Source organism: Strigops habroptila, chromosome 1 (assembly GCF_004027225.2).
Source record: "Strigops habroptila isolate Jane chromosome 1, bStrHab1.2.pri, whole genome shotgun sequence".
Lineage (NCBI taxonomy): Eukaryota > Metazoa > Chordata > Aves > Psittaciformes > Psittacidae > Strigops > Strigops habroptila.
In genome coordinates this window covers 95,817,208-95,837,187 of record NC_044277.2, presented here as the reverse complement: position 1 = coordinate 95,837,187, position 19,980 = coordinate 95,817,208, and the positions used below count along the sequence as shown (strand labels likewise).

Below are 19,980 nucleotides of genomic sequence, written 5' to 3'. Positions count from 1 at the left end.
CAGCTGTAACCTTTCAGGACTAAAATAATCCACTTGAAGACTTCATTGCACCACTACCTGTTTCATGTTTGCCACCTTCCTTCCTGGCATTGCTTACCAGAAACCTAGTCTCCGCAGAGCCAGAACAACAGAGTACCGGATCATATTTGGACAGCCTTTCTCTTGTTCATATTTTGATTTCTGGAAACTTTAATAACTAAAATATGGACATAAGGGTGATCATGACAAGTTACAAAATAATAATTTAAATAGCTGGTCCAGGGTGGATTTACATAATGAATAATTGGGACTGGCTTTTAGAATACAAAGCCTCTATTTTCTTACTGTGGCAAGAGGTGATGGTATTCATGTCAATTTGTGAGTCAGGTTATATGACAGAGCAGAAATAACTGAAAATTATTAAATACCATTTCATCCTTATTATGGTCCTAGCACTCCAAGAATCCAATTTCAGAACAGATACTTCAAGTCTTGTTGGGACGTATATGCTTGTATAGCACTTAACTTTTAGAAATGTGGCCCCAGAAACTGTAGTCAGTATTTGTGTTGGAGCGGACTAAGCTCCTGGAGATTTTAACCCTGCTGTTTAACAACTGTTTTTACATTGACCTTCTGGTACAGCATATCTTCAGCACATACAACACTGACCGACCGTGAAAACATAAATTTAAAACTTCAAACTTAAAATGGAATTAAGATGACTGGCAAAGGCTCCTTTCTATCAAGCAGAATTTCCTGCCTAGCAGACACTGGGTCAGCACCTGAACCAGTACGTTGAGTGTTTTTCAGCACTCCATTCAGGTTCAACCCTGGATGCAATTTAACAGGCTGACAGAGAAACTCTTACGAGACAGAAAGGTCAAAAGTTGAAAAGTTACTTAAGAAGCTGCTCAAAGACTTTATTCTAGCAAAACCACTACTACCTCTACATGGCTTCTGAGTGTACAAGTACTCCCAAACTTACTTACAAACTTTCCTATATAAAGGAAAAGTTAATTACAAATGTATGTGCTCTTTGTAAACCATACACAGGAAACTGTATGGAGCAATAGCCCTAAGCAACATTTGTTACAATTATTCTTTTTGACTTTTCTTTTTCAGAATTTGGTGCATTTTCTACACACACACAAAAATATCACAGTATTAGAATGAGTTATCAGTGACATGCCACCACTATGCCCTGCTGCTTTGAATGGTATTCTAAAAATATTCATCACTGGCTTGCCTTTCCTCTTCCAAATTTCATTTAGGAGGGAACTCTTCTAGCTATTTGAGACAGATTAAAGTCTCATACCTTCTAGACTGGCATTTTTCTGAAGATGCTCAATGATTAGAAATACCCATTATAAACTACAAGGCCTGTGCAAGCTTCCCATGTAGCTCTTTCTCCAATAAACTCCTGCCACACAGCAACATTACTACCCCAACCAAAATCTCCTTGTGAATATTTATATATCATATTCCGTGGTGGTTTTTGCAATTTCAGTCATACATTCTTTGTGCGCTAAAACAAAGCTCATGAAAGTTAAAATAATGTAAATGTAAATTAAGTCACTTAAGTCCTACTACTTATATTATTCTCCATTAAAGGAAAAAATATTAGAACTTAAATTCTTATGACTGAAAACAGAATCCAGTTAGGAGAGCAGAAAGAAACTACAATTCACATTTAAGTCACGTTTGCACTTTTAGCACTTTGTGGTATAGGATGATGATATCACAGCAGTTCTAAATTAAAAGTGCTATAATCTTCATCTTATGTTGTTCTCTAAACATTGTTAGGCTTAAAAAACATTAACGGGCTGCAGACTAAGAACCACTTCTTAACATTCAAAATAAGTACTTATTTTATCAAGTTCTAGTTTACTAGCAAATGGCTTGATAGTCATCATTCAACAGTCAATGCTGGGAGACTAAAATAATTTCTGCAGAAGAGACCAGCAAGTTTAAATTTCTAGTCAACCATCTCAACAACCTGATTTTGATGAATATCACATATAAAAGTATCTCAAAAAAACAGGATGAAAAAACCCATAGCTTTCCAAACCATGCTTTGTTTTACTTAAAGTAACACTGCAGAGGACATTGTCCCCTACCTGGCTCAGGATCAGTGCTTCTTTAAAATAAGCACAGATCAGTGATCTACAGTTCTTTCAAAACAGGCAATATCCTGGTTGCCAACACACCTTTACTATGCGCATTTCTTTAAATCAATCCCAAAATATTGCAGAGGTAAATAAGCATGACAATTTCACAGTTACAAACCACCCCAAAATAAACGAGTTGCCAACATACAGAGGTTAACAAGGACATAAATATTTCATTGCCAAACACCCTCTAAATAGTGCATAGACACAATGAAACATCATTAACACTTCTTTTTCCATTTGAAAAACTCATACCTGGGTACACTGCATGTTAAGCTTCTTTCACTTGACGATGATGATGATGACGATGACGATCCAGGTCTCTGATCCGTTTTCATTCCTACAGTCTCTGTTGCACTAATCTGAGGTTTTTCACCTTTCTTTTCTGGCTTTTTTTTTTCGCTATCACTTTCATCACTGCCTTCTCCTAAGATGTCATCCACCTGCCAAAGAGCAGAGAGTCAGTGTATCCTCTAAGACTATTCTATATCAATCTTTCACAATTCTTGGAATGCTCTTAAATAATCATTAATAAGCAGCTTTAACTTTCCTTACCACCTCCTTGAAAATTCAAATTAAACCCAGTGTCTTCAATGCAGTTTCTGTGACATCTCTAATAACATTATATTCAAATTAAATCTATTTCGTCTATGTTTAGCTTAAAATAGATATAGATCTCTCACATACATGATACAGTCACGTTTGAAGGTGTTTGCACTTTATAACAGGAACAGCTGTAAACAAAAAACTGTATATGATAAAAGTGCTGTTTTAAGAAATTAAAGGAATAGATTGTTTATACTATTGTAACACATAACATATACTATACATACTTCATACTACTATAACATATAGATTCAGTTGGGCAAGGCATATTAAAATCTCTTGCTAGTAAGTATTCTTATATTTAAAGTTATATCTATCAAGAAATACCTGTAAAGAAACTTATTCCTAAATAATACACTATGAATAGAATGGAATGTACAGAACCCTATTCTCACCAGATTGTCTGCTTATGCTAACTTTAATAAAGGCAAATCCATGAAAATGTTTACACATTTAATTAAATAATTGTTTGACCTCTGCTCCTGAAATTTAGCATGGGATTTGATACTCCTCTAAGAACATGTTAATTTGCTCTGACAGGTCTGGAACCATCATTAAAAGCAAATCATACTCATTAATTACCCTGCTGAGCTTCAAAAGGTTATATTCTCTTTGAGTCAGCATTCAATCTTCAGAAAAAGATGAAAACATGAGAACACACAAGTGAAGATCCCACAGTCTCTCTGTTTTTGTGAATGGCAGAGGACATAAAAAGAAGATGTGTGTATTTCTCTCCTGATATTTAAGATTTTTTTTTTTCCTAAAGGAGCTTATTTCAGCATAAGTTAAAATATGCTTTCCAAATACTCTGTTCTCACTAATGCCACACCTGCTTTATCAAGAAGTAAAGCTCTGTATATGAACATGGACCAAAAGATTTTATACTGCTTATCCACTGATTTACATTGACAATCCCAAAAGCTAGAAGAAAGCTGTAAGAAAATCACTGATATCTGATCCTTTGTAAATGCATGTCTAATTTCTTTGTGTACGTTGATACGCATTGAAGGAAAGTCAAAGCTGCCCTCCGTTTATCAACTAAATGCACCTATAGAAAAGATCCATACCTCGCTAGTACTCTACTGGAAATATGGTAAATGAAACAACCTTTTTCAGAGAAAGGGAACTCAAGAGAGAGTTTGCAAGCAAGGAGGGAGAGGAAACAGAAAATACAGAACTTTGGTAACAGATAAAGACCTAGTCCATTTCTTTTTCTCATGTCCTACCCAACAGAGAAAACTTCTATGACCCAAGATGATGAAGGTGCTCCATAGGGCAATTTCACCAAGCACACTGATGACTCCTATCACACTCCTGTTGACTTCAGAAGGATGGAGTATCTGGCATTTGTCTTCAGTTCTCTGCTAAACAGACTCGTTTGGCGTATTTATTACCTTTTTAGAAGCCTCACTCAGTTATCCCTGTTTGAGGGTAGTAGCAAATAATTTTTCTTCCTTATCTTGTGCTACTTTGCACTGAGAATTCTGCCAATCTTTATTGTTGCGAAAGAGAAATGATGCAGAGGGAATAATAATGGAAAAAGAAAAAAGGTAAGTAGTACTTCAAAACATCGTAAAATAATAATTTTGAGGAGACATTCCAGCGTAAGGGAAAGCAAGGACATTTTGTTACAAAGTAGACTTGTGAAAAACAATTTCTTTAAATATGTAGTTGTTTCAGAGTTCCACGACTCAAGCTTAAAACTGGATTTAAAAATCCAGTTTTATCCTTCCAGGGAATAACTTCTGTAAAAAGCGATAAATAACTCGCAAGCTTCTTAGAGCTACAATTTAAGTTGGTTTTCCATTGGTCTTAGCCTTGGTACATTTTTACTACCTGAAATACTGCTAATATTCAGCTCTTTCACTGTGAAAGCTGTAAAGAAACTGTAACAAAAAAGGAATCACACACCAGCTTAGTTCATCTAAACACTGATGATAGTTTCAAGTAGAAACTGCAGGAACTGCTGTCAAGTCAAATCATGTTAGTCCAAAAATACTTTTTCCATGACCAGAAGTTGTCATATGCATGGAAAATAAGAATCATGGAATACAATCCAGGGTTGGGGAGACCGAAAAGACTGCTAGAAATAAGCCAATAGTGAACCTGGTGAAAATGCAGAAAGTACACAAGGTAAGGGGTTTTTTTGTGTGTACAATATACACAGAAAGTCTCAAGTGTTTAAGTATGATAGTCTGGGATGAGATGGCAGGAACACTAAGCCTGTATAGCTTTATTAGAATATACTCACTGTAGCCAACATGGCCAACAATCGACAGTCAAATGGAAGCACAGATCTACAGCTCTAACAACTCCTTTCCAGCAAGTCTTACATTTAAATTACACTGCTTCATTCCAAAAGCAACACTTTTCCAGATAGTCATATGTTTAAAACTGTGTTTTCACTACAAAATATGTTAGGGTTTTTAAAGGACAAAGTTCAGTTGATAGACATTCAGTATTACAGATGTCTCGCAAACTGAACTTTTAGTCTTTTAAAATCTACTTTGTGTGAACAGTTTTGACAGACTAGCAGCCTAGTTATTGCCATGTCTTTTTTTTTCATTCTGCACAAAGATGACATTACTCTTTTGAAGTCTGGAATGCCATTTTATATTAGAATTACTAAATTAGTTGTACACATACATGCCCCAATTCTGTGGAAGGGTATGTAAAATGTATGTACAAGTCATACAAATACACAGCAGATTTTGAAAAGCATTGCATATAAGAACAATTAATGTGGGATGGTCCTTACAAATCACTTTAACTAGAAAGGCATCAAAATACAGATTTTTACCTAACTGTTGACTAAAACAATTGCAAATTGTGCTGAAAAATATAAAGATTACCTATTTTCATCTTCCAGAATTCTCAAAAGAAATGGAAAACTAAACAATGTTTTTGTTGTGGCACTGAGATTTAAGCCCTTCTCTTGAAAAAATTAATAGGTAAAAAAAGTGCATTAATATTTAAGCAGCAACTATCTATCTAGACACATCATTAATTTTAAATAAATAAAAAAGCTTAAAGAACAGAGGAAACTTTCAATCTGATTCAGACCAAGACAGATACTGATGTATCAACTACAGCTTCTGCTTATAACATTAGATTTTATATGATTAATACAAATGGAACACATAACATTTCAGAAGAAAATGCCAGCTAATACAAAATCTTAGTGATAAGATACAGTGAGGGGATGTTTACTGCTTGAACACTATCATCGCAGCTATCTTTAAAATACTTAAAGACTTTTATAACACAGCAAGAATGATTAACATTGAAAAAGAAGAATGATTCATCCTCTGTAGATGCCAACTTGTTCCATTTAGCAAAAGAATGAAAAGTCTGACAATTCTTTTAAACACCTGATTATAAAAGCCAGAAAACATCCTCAGCTGACAAAGCTGTTTTATTTCTTATTTAGGAGCACAGCATACACTCATTCAGACAAGGACCAAAGAGCAATGAGATTTTCAGTCTCATGTTCCCCGATTATGAGCTGTAAAGTACCTAAAGCTTTGTTAAAAAGCTAAAACCTTCTGTAGTATTAACAAATCAAGTCAGCTAGAAAATATTCTTACTCCAGAAGTTGAGTTTACACTTTCAAAATGAATGAAGACTCTGAAGAAAACACCAACAAAGAAACTATCATGAGCAACCTCAAGCTGTTAGAAAGATAATTTACGGGAAATGTTTTGGGGCAGCATTATGGATGTGACAGAGACCTACTACAATGCTTTCCATTTTTTTTGGAAGAAGCAATTACATATACAGTAATGTAAACTACATATATATATAAAAAAAAGCTGTGAATAAGTTTTAATTCTTGTTTTTAAACTAGCAAGTATTTGAAAATTCAAGTTTGAATAGAACTGAAAAAGTTACTGCCTTAGACAGCAAAAGGACAACATATGTAACTACTGAAATGATCTCTTTTAGAAGCAGTAGAATGCTTTTAATCAATTCTTTACTGGAGTTACAGAAAATTCTACAAAAAGAATAGGTTTGATGGACAGCTGTTCATTTTCTGCTCCAGTTTTGCATGGAAGATACATACGTGTTCTCCACCCTAGTCTTTCCCAAAAGACCAATTATCCTTTTGCTCCAACTGATTACATAAGTTGAGGGTAAAACAGAAAAAAACCAAGCAGCTCTTCAAGTTTGTTTCTACTGCTATAAAAATGACTTCATTGTTAGCAACTGAAACAGCTGAACTGATACTGACAGTAAGTACAGATAAAAACCAACTGCATTTCATCATAAAGCTTGTATTTGAGATTGTGTTGAGTACACTGCATCTTAGGAAGAACCTGAAGATACTAATAATCTGCCATCTGAATGTGCCAAAAGGTTTCAATAAATACCTTGTATTTCTCTGTGGCATATAAGTTCAGAAAAATAACTCTAAAATTAAAATAAGATGTCCAAGTACACCAGTAATTGCAGGTATCTCTATATGAAATACCGTACTACCTCAGCATACTTTTTACAAATACTTTAAAATGCTGCCATGTTTGGTGCCAGGCACCATGATGGCCTCTTAGTAGTTATTAAACATAAAAGCTAGCACACCACCAACTCCATCCAATTGGTGGGTAAACTAATTGGATGCTCTGCAAATAAATACCACACTAAAGGCCAATAAATATTTCACCTGTCAAATCAAATTTCCCTAGCTTTATCTGCACTGAATTTATTTTAGTGTCCTTTCAGTTAGCTGAGTAAGTCTGACTCCCCGCGTTTCTGGTCAGGAGGATATTCCTACACTGTAAACAATCAATGCGGAATTCTTTCAATACTTATATCAAACTGTATGTGTACAACTACTTGAAATGTAATAGGCTGCTCATCTTGAAAAAATTAATTATGAAATGCACACCACACCTTTTTTGAATATACTTAAATACATCCCAAAATCCCAATGTGCTCAAAACTGTTCCTAAGAACCAAAACAGTTCAGTGTTTGAGGCTGGTTTTGCTTGACATTTTCTCTTTTTACCAAAGCGTATTTTGGGACTGATCTCCTACACACTTGCATGACTTATATGAAGATTTATTACTTGGTATTGAGGAAGTTTTTTAGCTTTTTGCTGGTGTTTTGGTTTTATAGGTTACTTCAAAACTATAGAATGTAAACTGATGAAGGCTGTAAATGTATTGCATGTATTTTAAAAATTATCAAGTGCATAAACAGGCAGAAAACAAAAGAGTGCTTTTTAATTGTCTTCAATTACTTCTAAAGTATCTTAAGCCCTATCTGCATTAGAAAGCTGTGCCTGAAACACAGGCACCTTCCAAATGCTGCTTTGCATTTGGATCCTGATTGCTTTGCAGTGCATTAGTAATACTGCCAAAAGTTGCTCTGCCATGTAAGTCATTGTTTCTCCAGCAGAACAGTGGGCTGTTTGTAGAATATGAAAAGTTTCCATAGAGGACAGAGAGCTTGCTTTTATAAGCTCCCATAATTGTCCATTTGATCCTATAATCTTTACCCCTGCCTCCACTTCCAACATTCCCTTCTGCTTTTCAGTAGATCAGCAGAGCTTTTTTTACATGAAATGTTAAATCAGCAGACTATTTCAGGAACTTTAACACATCAGAAAAATGAGAAGCCAAAGAAAGAGTAGACGGGAAAAGCACCATTAAAAATTACAAATTTAAAAGCACTTCTGAGTCTGTGAAATTAGCAGTGAATGATAGTATTAGATTGAAAATCAAATCAGTGAGAATGGCGGCTCCATCTTCCTGGAGTTGTGCGCTGAACTTTCTAAACTTCTAACACAGACGCATGAAAACAAAACTGTTCTGTGAGTAGCAAAGGAAATGGAAATATTATTGTAAAAAATTTACTAACTTCACATTATTAAGTAGTTAGCAGGAATTAATGTGGTACTGATAACTGTAAAGAATGTGCAATTAGTTATCTTCCCTTAACTCAGCTTATAAGAGGTCACCCAACAGCACTCTACCACAGTGCTGCAGCCCTGGAAGATTTGATGCCAATTGGAAGGTAAATGCAATTTGGAAGCAATGCTTCCAAACACTCAAACAAGCTACACACTGTCGTGGCAATATGGATCACTGTTTCATTGGCAAAGTACCACCGTCGAAGAAGATAAGAATGAGAACTCTCTTTAAAATGAAGCTCTTCAAGAGGTTCAAGCAAGGCTGTCTAGTTCCCGACACTGACATGGCATACAATTGCCTACAAATTATTATAGCACATTCACAAACGCTTGTCCTCTCTTTCCTCAAGCTCCTCAAATCATACATTAGGCATTCGGTAAAGCAAGGAAACGCTTATCAAGAGTGGGGCAGGAGAAATGAGATTTGTGCAACTGACTTGGAAAGTTTAACCCCTTGACACACACGCGAAAAAAGCACTTTTGCAAAGAAGAGTGAGACTGCTGAAAATATCCATGCCAAAACTCCAGAAAAGGCTCCAACAATTTGAGTTAAAAGCCAGCAAGTAAGAGGATCATCTACAGATGCCCTTCAAAGGAAGAATATGTTTTCAGTCTGTTACTGACTCCTATGAAGAGCTCTGGCTTTAGGGAAGACAAAAGCCACTAGGCAGAAGAAGCCTGCCCTGGGGTTCTCTGCAGGGAAGCAATCCTCTGCTGACACTTGGGGAATGCTGCCCCCTCAGCAGCAAACAGCCTTTCAAGTAGGGTACGTTATTCCACTCTGCTACATCGTATAGCTAGTTTTGCAATGCCATTTTAATGGTGTGCCTCATATTACTTTACCCAGTCATTAGCAGCCAAATACCATTAAACAAATGCAGATGTGGTAAGACAGAGTTGAATAAGACATTTTCCTCCTCTCCGAGCTTAGCTGGGTGATCGCAAAAAGCATGCTAGGTGTGATCAGTTGAAACCTCACTGACTAGACTATTTGGACGTACTCTGCAGAACTTGAATAGCTCAGCTGCAAGACCTTAAATAAAAGAAAAACCCCATTTTGGGCCTGAGTTTCTACACTTCTTGTGTCTCTTTCTGAGTCCATTATTAAGTCTGGCTGAAATGAGCTAACAATATCAATTTCTTCTAACTTCCATATCTGTAAGCAGATGCAGCATGAGGTCATTTTTTACTGGACAGAAAAGAATCCACTTAGCTTGACCTCAGGAAAACTTTTTCTAAATATGGAAAATCTAATAATTTTAACTTCTCTTATTTTTTTCCTCTCTGTATGAAAACTTTTCATTTAGTTTTTTTGGTTTCAACTAATTGCATAGCTTTTTATATATATTCTTACCACCTAAATGTTTAGAAGCAATCATCTGAAGAGCAAGATATTACCACTCGTGACTTGCTTTAGGGGTGATATTATGATATAACATTTGTGAACAATTAAACTTTCCCACAATACACAAAATCTGTATTAAGGACATTTGGGCCAAATTTAAGTCACTGTGAAATAAAACATTTTCTCCTACAAAGATGCCACTGGAAGGTTAAACTGTCTGAAGTCAACCCTTAGTACACGAAATTTAAGGGAGAATGTGTGATATAACTCAGTCCCATTTTTTTTGAGTAACCTCAGAAGAACTTGCCTTTCACATTCTGTTTAATCTATTTTCTTTCCTTGTCATTAGAGCATTTTCTCCTTTCAAATTTCTAACTTGATTTTTAGAATCACATAGCGCATTCAGGCACATGCTTCAACACCCCTTTGTCTCAAAGCACTTCAAATGCAGATTTTCCTCTTCTCTCTCACAATTACCACTGGCTCTTCTGAGCAGGTGATGAATCTAAAATCAGAAATGTAACAAAACCTAGTTTTGTTCACTATTAAAAAAAAATAAAATATATATATTTTCCCTCTATTTAAATCCCCATACACTGAAAACTCTTTGTACTATCTTGTTTTTGATAAAGACATGCTCCAGGTTAGAATATCAAGTCTGCAAGTGCTGTTATATCTACTTTGATAGATTAAAAAAAAAATTGCTGTAAACAGTTGAAGGAATATAACCAAACCTTAGAAGCTTTTATGAGATTTATTTCATGTATAATTCATTTGGAGATTGACTTTCATGTTTTGGATCACTACATTTAAATTAAAAGGAGTTTTGCTGAAACAGTTGATGAAACCAAAGCTGGTCAGAAAAAAAGCTATACATTTATATAGTCAGTCTTGAACTGCATATTCTTCAGTATTGGTTTCCCTCTGAAAGTCACAGGATTTGACTAGTAAACATGCTCAGTACGTGCAAGCTTGAAGGAAACAGAAACCATCTGACTGTTCAGCATTTTCATTAAGCAGAATATTAATCTTGCTTTTTCTACTTCACATACCCCACCTGGTTAAAAAAAAAAAACAACAAAACAACCACCACCACCTGACTGGACAGCTGAGAGTTTGTTAGTCTGTAAATACCTAGAACTACAGAATAATTTAAATTGGAAGGAACTTCTGAAGGTCTCCTGGTCCAGCTCCCTGCTTGAAGCCAGTCCAGGTGTACCAAGTAACTCAGATCTTTGTCCAGATGTTCTCAGTATCTCCAAATACGGAGATCCATGACCACTCTGGGAAATCTGTTCCGACATTTAATTAGCTGCAAGATGAAAAGATGTTTCCCTATCCCTGTTGCCAAAGTATCCCATGTTGCAATTTGTTTCTGTTGCTTCCTGACCTGTGGCTGCCCACCTTTGGGAAGGGTCTAACTCTGTTTAAAGAAAAAACACTAGTCTGGATCTTGGGAGGCTCTAAGCAGGAGTGTGGTTTAGTACTGCATAGCTTTTTTGATTAGGACAGACAATCAACTGTTAAACTTACTAAAACATTCATTTGTGATCTCTGAGAGCTGATACTTTAATGACAACGGAAATAAAAATACCAAGACTATGAACTAAGAAAAAAAAAATAAAATAGGGGAAAGCTGGAGTTTGTCTTTATTTTCACAAATTCAAAATTTCTAATTTGCTGCTTCTCAGAACACCAGGACAAGAACGCTGAAGTTACAGGACAAAAAACTGAGCACCAAAAGGGAAAAGGAATTTAGTTAGATTTAGCCAAAGCTTTTTTCCCTTCACTGCATAACAGTACCAAGCATCAAGGAGAAAAACATGAGTGACTACACCTTCAGCAAATAGGTGGTAGGTTTAAATTTAACTGCAAGGTTTGATTGACCTACATGCAACAAAACTGTCATTGCTCGATAAGCAACATCTCTGTGACAGTGAAAGCATTTAAGCTGTTAACTACCTTTTTAACCTGGGTTCCCCGTCCCACTTCATTTTATGCCTACACAAACACCCATCCCACAACAGTACATGACAGCAGGAACAAACTGCTGGGAATAGACTTGAGCATCTCCATGAAATGTGCAGCCACAACCTGAATAGTGGAAGTCTGCAACAGTAAACAGACCAATGACTTAGAAAAGTTACATTAAAGGTATTGCTAAAGGCATTATCATATGCTCTTTCATGGCCAGTACAGAACTTCATAAACTAATGAACTAAGCCTACTATTGCTGCTTACTGACACTAACAGCAGATTCTCTTATGGACAGTAAAATTTGTGTCACTGGGCAATCTTTCAAGTTTTTCCATTCTTGTTTCTTAAAAAACAAACCCCAAAAACCTGCAATGGAACAGAAACTCAAGCTGCAAGTTTAAGTGCCACACTTTATTAAGTGTCCTGATTTCACCTCAGGCAAACCTTCATCTTAAAGGAATGAGCTAACGAGCAAATCCAGAGATAATAAATACTCTGTTGTAGTCAAATTCTGTTACATTCTTTTTGTAGAAATAAGCACTATCTAAATATCTGGAGACTGGAAAACTGAGAGAGTCTGTTGATGCTGTACAAATAGAACGCTAATGTACATAAACTCATAAAGGGAAGGTCAAGGAGCAAGTTCTTATACAAACAGACCTTTAATAACTTAATCCATATAAAATATCTTTCAGGTGTGCAAAATGAACAAAGACTAACATCAATCCCTAGCCAACAAAAAGGCCTGGGAAAGGCTAGAAGTATCCATACCTGTTAAACTAAAAAGGTAACAGAGATGGGCACTTCAGTCAGGATTTCAGCTGGCTGCAAACATTTATCAGTATAGCTTCCACCTCGTACACCTTTATAGCAATAGGTTAAAAAGTTGTAACAGTTACCATAGTGCTGATCATCCTTGTTTTAAAACAAGACTGCATCATGATGCTTTTTGTTCTCAAAGCCATACTTCCTATTTGAAAGAAAGTATATTTTGCTGATATGCAGCAAGAAGTAGCTTTACTTTACAATTATGCAAGTGTCCTAAGAATTGCCAGTCTGGCCACTAACTGAGGCACAGTTTTGCCAGAACTTGTCTTAACTTTCTTGTTATTCCTAGGTATTTAGGAAGAGACATGCAGAGTCTAAAAATCAAGAGTTAAGATAATCTACTTTGCTAATAAAAGAACACTTGCAAAAGCTGTTTAAATACTATCACAAAATACCACTGACATATTAAGTTAGAAATCTCAACATACTATTAAAAATGACACGTGGCAATTTGAGAGGGCACAGTGCCTAGGCTCTGAGCGATCTTTTCTGACACATTTCACTGCTATGGGGAGACATCTGCAGCAAGATGCTAATGAAGTGCTGAGGGTAGCACAATATCAGTGCATTGGTATCAAGGCATTATATAATTTCTGAACTCCTAATCTGGTTTTCTATTATGTTATAAAAAAAAAAAAAAGAATAGAAATTTGGGTACAAATAACTTAGCATTAAATAAAATACTTCATATACTTTCATTGCTTCCAATCATTTCCTCAGAGCAAGTTTTCTTTGGATATAAGCTTCATTTTACAATAACTTTTGATCATCAAAATATGTTTGAGTGCCTTCTTGAAAGCATCTTCTCTCGTGAAGTGCTACTTAAAATACAAAACAAAAATGAACAGAGATTGAACACATCTGCTATGGTATTTACTTTCATAAGCATTTTGTAGAGGATAAGATATTGATTGCCCAACCCTAAAAAGCAATCGGATTTCTAGATAAAGACTAGGATGAAGTATAATCTACTGCTAAAACTCACTCTGGCTCTGGCCCAGTTGATACCATGTTTCTTGACACACAGACAGCTTTGAACAGGTATGAGCAGGTTTCCTCCATCAATCCAACTTGCTGTCTGTCCAATTGGTTTTAAAATGAGGATGGGATGCTTCTCTCCATATGCTCACTATTTTATCAGGCAACATCTGCTGAACAGGTGAAAGAGGTTTAAAATAATCCTTTTCACATATATATGTAATAAAAGTGGTATAGGTTTTTACAGCCTGCATTTCTAAACGGAAAATCTCAGCTTTTATAAAAGAAGTACCAGGACACTAACCTACATATTCTCTTTCAAGTCATCGCCAAAGGCAGCTATGGGCTTCACTCCAATAGATACAAGAACCCAAATTATCCTTAGAAGATACATACAAGCATAAAAGTTCCTAGTACACACAATATGCACACAACAGGCCATATTTTTTGCCTCTCAACTGTTTCAGAGCTTTATCACAATGAATCCTTGTTGCCAGTTGTTTTAACAACTCTATTAGCACAGTGCTAGCTTTTACCATCCCAAGGTTAACTGAAAGCACACCTTTCACTTAGAGAGACTAAATAAATATTCATCACTACAGATACGTATTTCAAAGAAAGTTTTTTTCCATTTCAAACGTTGGGCTCCTGAACTTTTTGTTCAGCATCATATAAAACTGTTCTTAAGTCATAGTCTACCAACTGAAACTGAAAATCCTAAGGTGAGAACAAAAGACAGGCAAAAAACTACTTGCATTTATCTGCAGGTGCAGGTTTTCTGCAGGTATCACAGCTGCAAAGGAACTACCATTGTGTAGAGCAACTGGGATACAGTAGGGCTTACTAGCTCAAAAACACTGCTATATGAACACAAATACGCTGTGTCCAGTATAGACCTATTCACACATCTGTGAAGAAGCTAGTAAACCCACCCTGATCCAGGCTAGCTATAAGCAGACCCAGCTTACATCTGCCGCAATTTACTAATCTTAATCTTAGTTTAACATTAGCTTTGCCAGACATCAGCTGGCTTCATGAAACATTGCTTGGTGGTCAGCAAGCCCGATTAGCTTGGTCTCATTAACACAAGGGCCAAAAGACATTTATCAGTGTGCTCAAGCTAACAAAGCCACCCCACATAATGAACATTTGTGAAAACTTTCTGAATTGGTTTTATTAGAAACTTAAAGATGACAGTGAAAACAGGTCAGTCTTGAACTGAGCAATGGGACTGCAAACAGGCTCTGTACAATCAAGCATGCAGCTTTTAAATGAAGTGGTAAAGAAATATGAGAACTGTGTATGTGGAAGTGTCTTGCACAGCTATCCCCACGCAATAGCCAAAATTAGGCAGAGTAATCAAGGAAAAAAAGAGAAAACAAACAAACAAAAAAAAAAAACCCAAAGAAAAACAAACAAAGCCCCAAACCCCACAAACTACACGCAAAAAAAAAAAAAAGAAACCAAACCCAAAAAGCCAAACAAAAAAACCCACCCCAAAACCAAAACCCCAAACCCAATCCAAAACAGTGAAAAATAACCCCCGCAGCTGAAGAGTGATCAAGCTCAATATCAAGGCGATGAATACTATGCAGGTTCTGGTATGACCTCGATGTCGTGGTATGCCAGCTATATCCAGTCCTCAATACCTCTTTGGTGAAGCAAGTCTGATGTTGGAGCACTAAAATATGTGAGCTAGGCAGCTGTCTGTGTTCATCTCCAAGAAAGCAGTATCATCATGTTTGCTATGAGGAGCAAGAGAATATTGTCTACAGCTGGCCGTGACCCTAGCAAAGAGAAAGTGCAAACTCATATTCAAGACCTGTAACAGTATAGAGTAACATTGGCGTACTTTTAAAATCTAAAATTCGTAGCACTAGTGTAGACATGAAAAAGTGATAGCAACATGGCCATTCAGGTAATTACTCATTTTGTGACTGCACTGCAGCAGAAAATTTTTTACATCAGTAGGGGGCTCTTGTTCTGCAGCTTTTCATAGTCTCTGTTAAAGCTGTATGTGGAATAGAAATCTTCTTAAGTGATGCTGACAGGGGATCTAGAACACTTGCAGCTGCAGGACTATCGCACAGAGGCAGAGCTGAGTGGCTACATTCAGTGCCACTATCTCTGAAGCTGGCACCTCACAAGAACGAAGACTACGAAAGCAAAGATATTTTATCTCAAAGATATCTTAGAAGTGACCCACTGAAATTAAGCAAAACTTAAATTTAAAAATAAGTCACCTTATGATAGCTGATCAAGAATAGATAATTAGAGAGTAATGGCACAAACTGTCATTCAGTGCTGATTTAGAAATAATCTGGCCTTTATGTCACCAAAATAGACTTGCATTTTTATACTCCAGAATTCCAAACACAAGTCTTCTAGCAGACTAGCATTATGCGTTATTAAAGATTCTCCATAGCACTTAACATACATTATGCTATATTGCATAGCTATATTTATTCTTGTGTTGGAATACAAGTATCGGGGCATTTTGATAAAACAACAACAAAAAAAGAAATTATGAAGAAACAGCTCAGACAGACCAGGACTTGAACAGATACTTTTAAATATCACTCATGAAGAATATCAGCTCAAATTTAAATGTAAGAACACGTTAGACTTGTGATGAAGCTCAATCAGGCCCTATACGCAGCTGCTCAGAATTATGTCAGGGATCAGCTTGCAAATTTGTTTTACATGGCTCAGACAACTCACTTTTAACTGTGGCTGACTGGTGCTGACAGCCTTTGATTTAGCATATCGAGGTAGACATGTATGTTAAAATGAGGTTATTAAACTCTATTTAAAAAAGTTTTGCCCTGTTTTCAGTGAGCAAGCAAACAGCTGAAAAAGGCTTAGAGCTTTGTTTTTCTAAGGCCAAGCAAAGAATGCTGCAGATACATAATGTATTATCATTGTTACTAGAAAAACCAAACAATGTATGGAAAAGCCTTCTTCCCTACAGAGTAACTTTTTTTACACCTTGTACATACATTTTACAAGGGGAAGCTTTATAGACCTACTTTCCATTTCATATGGAATAACATTAGAATAATGCATTTGCCGTATTACCAGGCATAAAATCCAAAGACATGCAGAAACAAACACAGAGCTTAGATTCAATCTTTTTTGCATAATTTTTACTCTGTGCTTAGCAGAATGATAGCAACATGTAAAAAGAAGCTTCTTTTCTAAATACCCAAGATCACTTATAATGAAACAATTTTGAGAACACCTTCAGAAGAATGGCAGAGAAACCGAATCAACTGTTGATCGCATCAGAAAAGAATGAAGAACACGCAAGATGGCAAAAGCATCTTTGTTGACAAGTAAATCAAATCAATCTTTGAAGGATTATCAATAGAATAAACATGGAAATTTGGACAAAAGTCAGGCAGGCAATCTTATTACTGTAAGTTTTGTCAGATTCCTCAAAAAGAGGTCAGCTCTCAAGTAAGCATGGCTACTTGTAGTTGATGTGCATTTAGTCAGCCCATTAATAATAGCTATTGCAGCACAACCACTTGTACTTAATCTCAGGATTAAATTACCTGTTCAAATGCCTGCGCACAATAAAAGTGAGTCAGTCTCAATCATATGTTTCCTTCTATTTTCTCCTAATAGCCTGACCAGCCAAGAATCTGACAGATCATATTCATTTTCGCACAAGATTCTATATAGTAATATCACCTTTTAATTAACAACTTGTCATGAGTGCCATCAAACTAATCTGTACATATATAGGTAGTTTCCATTTTTATCTGTAAGATGCAGATATTTATACAGTGTACTATCTGAATGCCAAAAGGTTTCAATATGTTTCCCATGTTCCTCATCGCATATAAATTGATAAAAATAGATCTAAAATAAAAATAAGATGACCAGGTACACTGGAAACTGCACTTCAATAATGCTTTCTAAATAAACTGTGTAGAAAACCAGAAGTGGTCCAAAACCTGATTGTCTACTTGAGATGATATCAAACTAGATGAAGAACCTTTTCCTATTTCAGTAATCAGTTGTCTCCTTGTAAAACTTAGTATTACATAAAAAAGCCTCTTCCCAAACACTTAAAATAGCTGCTAGGGCAAGCTTGGACCATGATGCCCTCTTAACAAAAACTAGCAGATAACCAGCTTTATTAAAAAAAAAAAAAACAACCAAAAAACAAACAAACAAAACCCCCCAAAAAACCCAAAATATACAGCTTAAACATAACCAATACTGATTTTTTTAAATATATATTCTGTAATTAAAATAAATAGGAATGCATTGATACTTTTTAGAGCTGTTTCCATTTTTTAGTGGAAAATGAATTCTTGAAAGCAAAGCAAAGAAAGGCGGAAGCAAACGAGTGATACCCAGCTTCATTTAAGTGTTCATCTTTCCTCTCTCCATCCCACTGTACCAATAGCTTAATTCTACACTGCTGATTCTCACTGCCAAACTATTAAAAATAGTACTGGACAACTTTATTCAGTTTTCTTCAATAATCAGATTAAATATGGGTGAAGTAATTGCTTTAATGTTATAGTATTTTAAGGTTTAATTAATTCTGTGTTATTTAACCATATTACAGACAGGTGACTGTCAAAATCTTAGAGCAGTAAAAATACTTTCTTTGTTTTACAACAACTTTAAGCTATTCTCATTACAAAACAAAGCAACATTTCTTATTGCATTGGCCAGCCACCACACCACAGCAAGCACTCCATGAAGATAAATCAGCACCCTGATTCCTAGCACTACAGCCATTTCTCTCCAGAAAAATGATCTCCAAGTGAAGGAAAGCAAGCAACACCTTTAGACTTGCTGGATTAAGCCATTTGGTAATAAGTGCTCCACAGTGAAAATGAAAAGTTGACAGTGACAGTGAATTGGGGTTTTTCCGGCTTCAACGCTACCCACTCTTTTGTGCAGGAGAAGCCAGCCAGAGCACAGGGCCAGAGGGGATGTGGGACCCAGTACATGTAGGAAGTTGACAAGAGGGCTGTAGGTAAGGAAACAGAGACAGCACAGTACATACACTTTCACCAATAGTTACCTCGAAAAGTTTTTTTCAAAGTTCAGTTTGACTGGAAGCAGTCTAATAACTGTAAAGTAAACCTTGTAACTTCCAAGGGCCAAGGTGCCTGGATGACTATTGCTGACAACAGCAAGTGTACACACAGGCTCATTAACTTCAAAAAAGGCTACAATTTATAACAAAAGACTACTGACCAAATTCAGCATTTGTACAATTTATGGCAGGCTACATGGTAAGTTGTCACACAAGAAATTTTGCATGAGAAATCTAGCTGTGGAAATTCAAAGAACTGTTAATGTGCAATGCAGTGCCCAAGTGCACCCCAGGCAGCTATTATTTTGTGCTAGAGACCACATCCTATGCATTAAATTAGTATTTTTAAACTAACCAAGAGGCTAACCACTTACTGAGATAATAACTTTCACTAAATTGAAGGAGAAAACCACTGCCTCTTAATTCACTGCATGGTATAGCCACCAACTTAAAATACAAAACAAAGTAAGGCATAAATCTGTTAGATGAAAGCAAAATGCAGAGTGACAAAATGGCCTTATGTAAGAGCAGAATATGTTGTCATTTCAGTCTTTATATACAGCATATAAATTCCAAGTTAAAAGAATGTGCAGAATATGTACCAAATGAACAGAATCATTTTGATGCAAAAGTAGTTCATTAGGCAATTCCCACTCAAGAAAAAAATTTGTATACTTAAAAGCACTGATGCACAGAACATACCTTTGCAATGTGGTCACTCTGCAGCTGCTAAGTACATATCCAACCAGATGGCAGGAATCTTTGCAGCTCCACTAACTGAAGTGAGAGATGGGAAAGCTGGAGGTCTGACTGGTATCAGATTCACTCCCTCTCTTCCCCTTCTAAATCCCAAACTGAGAGGAATTTAAACAAGCAAAATATTTTACCTTAGATGGCAGAGATGATGACACTTGACAAGATACAGATACTGCACTGACAAGAACATGGTAATAAACACAAAAGCATAACAAACGTATAAGTAGTTGACTACGTGTGCATAGCTGTTCTAGAACATTAGTAATCCCAGGCCATCTTGGATGAGAAGGCACTGCAAAATGCAATTAGAAGTCTTTCTGCCTTGCTGAATTTACTCAAGCTTTTCTGAAATCTTACTGCCTTACT

General features: G+C 36.1%; 1 protein-coding gene across 5 annotated transcripts in view; it reads right to left on the bottom strand.

Annotated features, from left to right (window-relative positions):
* Positions 1 to 19,980, bottom strand: part of CTDP1 (CTD phosphatase subunit 1) — a 104,437-nt gene that overhangs the window by 31,540 nt on the left and 52,917 nt on the right. For 3 of the 5 annotated variants that reach the window (XM_030508542.1, XM_030508282.1, XM_030508456.1), the window contains one exon: positions 2,403 to 2,590. In XM_030508542.1, coding sequence (XP_030364402.1) covers positions 2,403 to 2,590 — 188 coding nt within the window. Of the gene's footprint in view, positions 1 to 2,402; positions 2,591 to 3,335; positions 3,383 to 4,664; positions 4,834 to 19,980 lie in introns of those variants that run through there. The other 2 variants (XR_003994640.1, XR_003994642.1) reach the window with 2 other exon arrangements.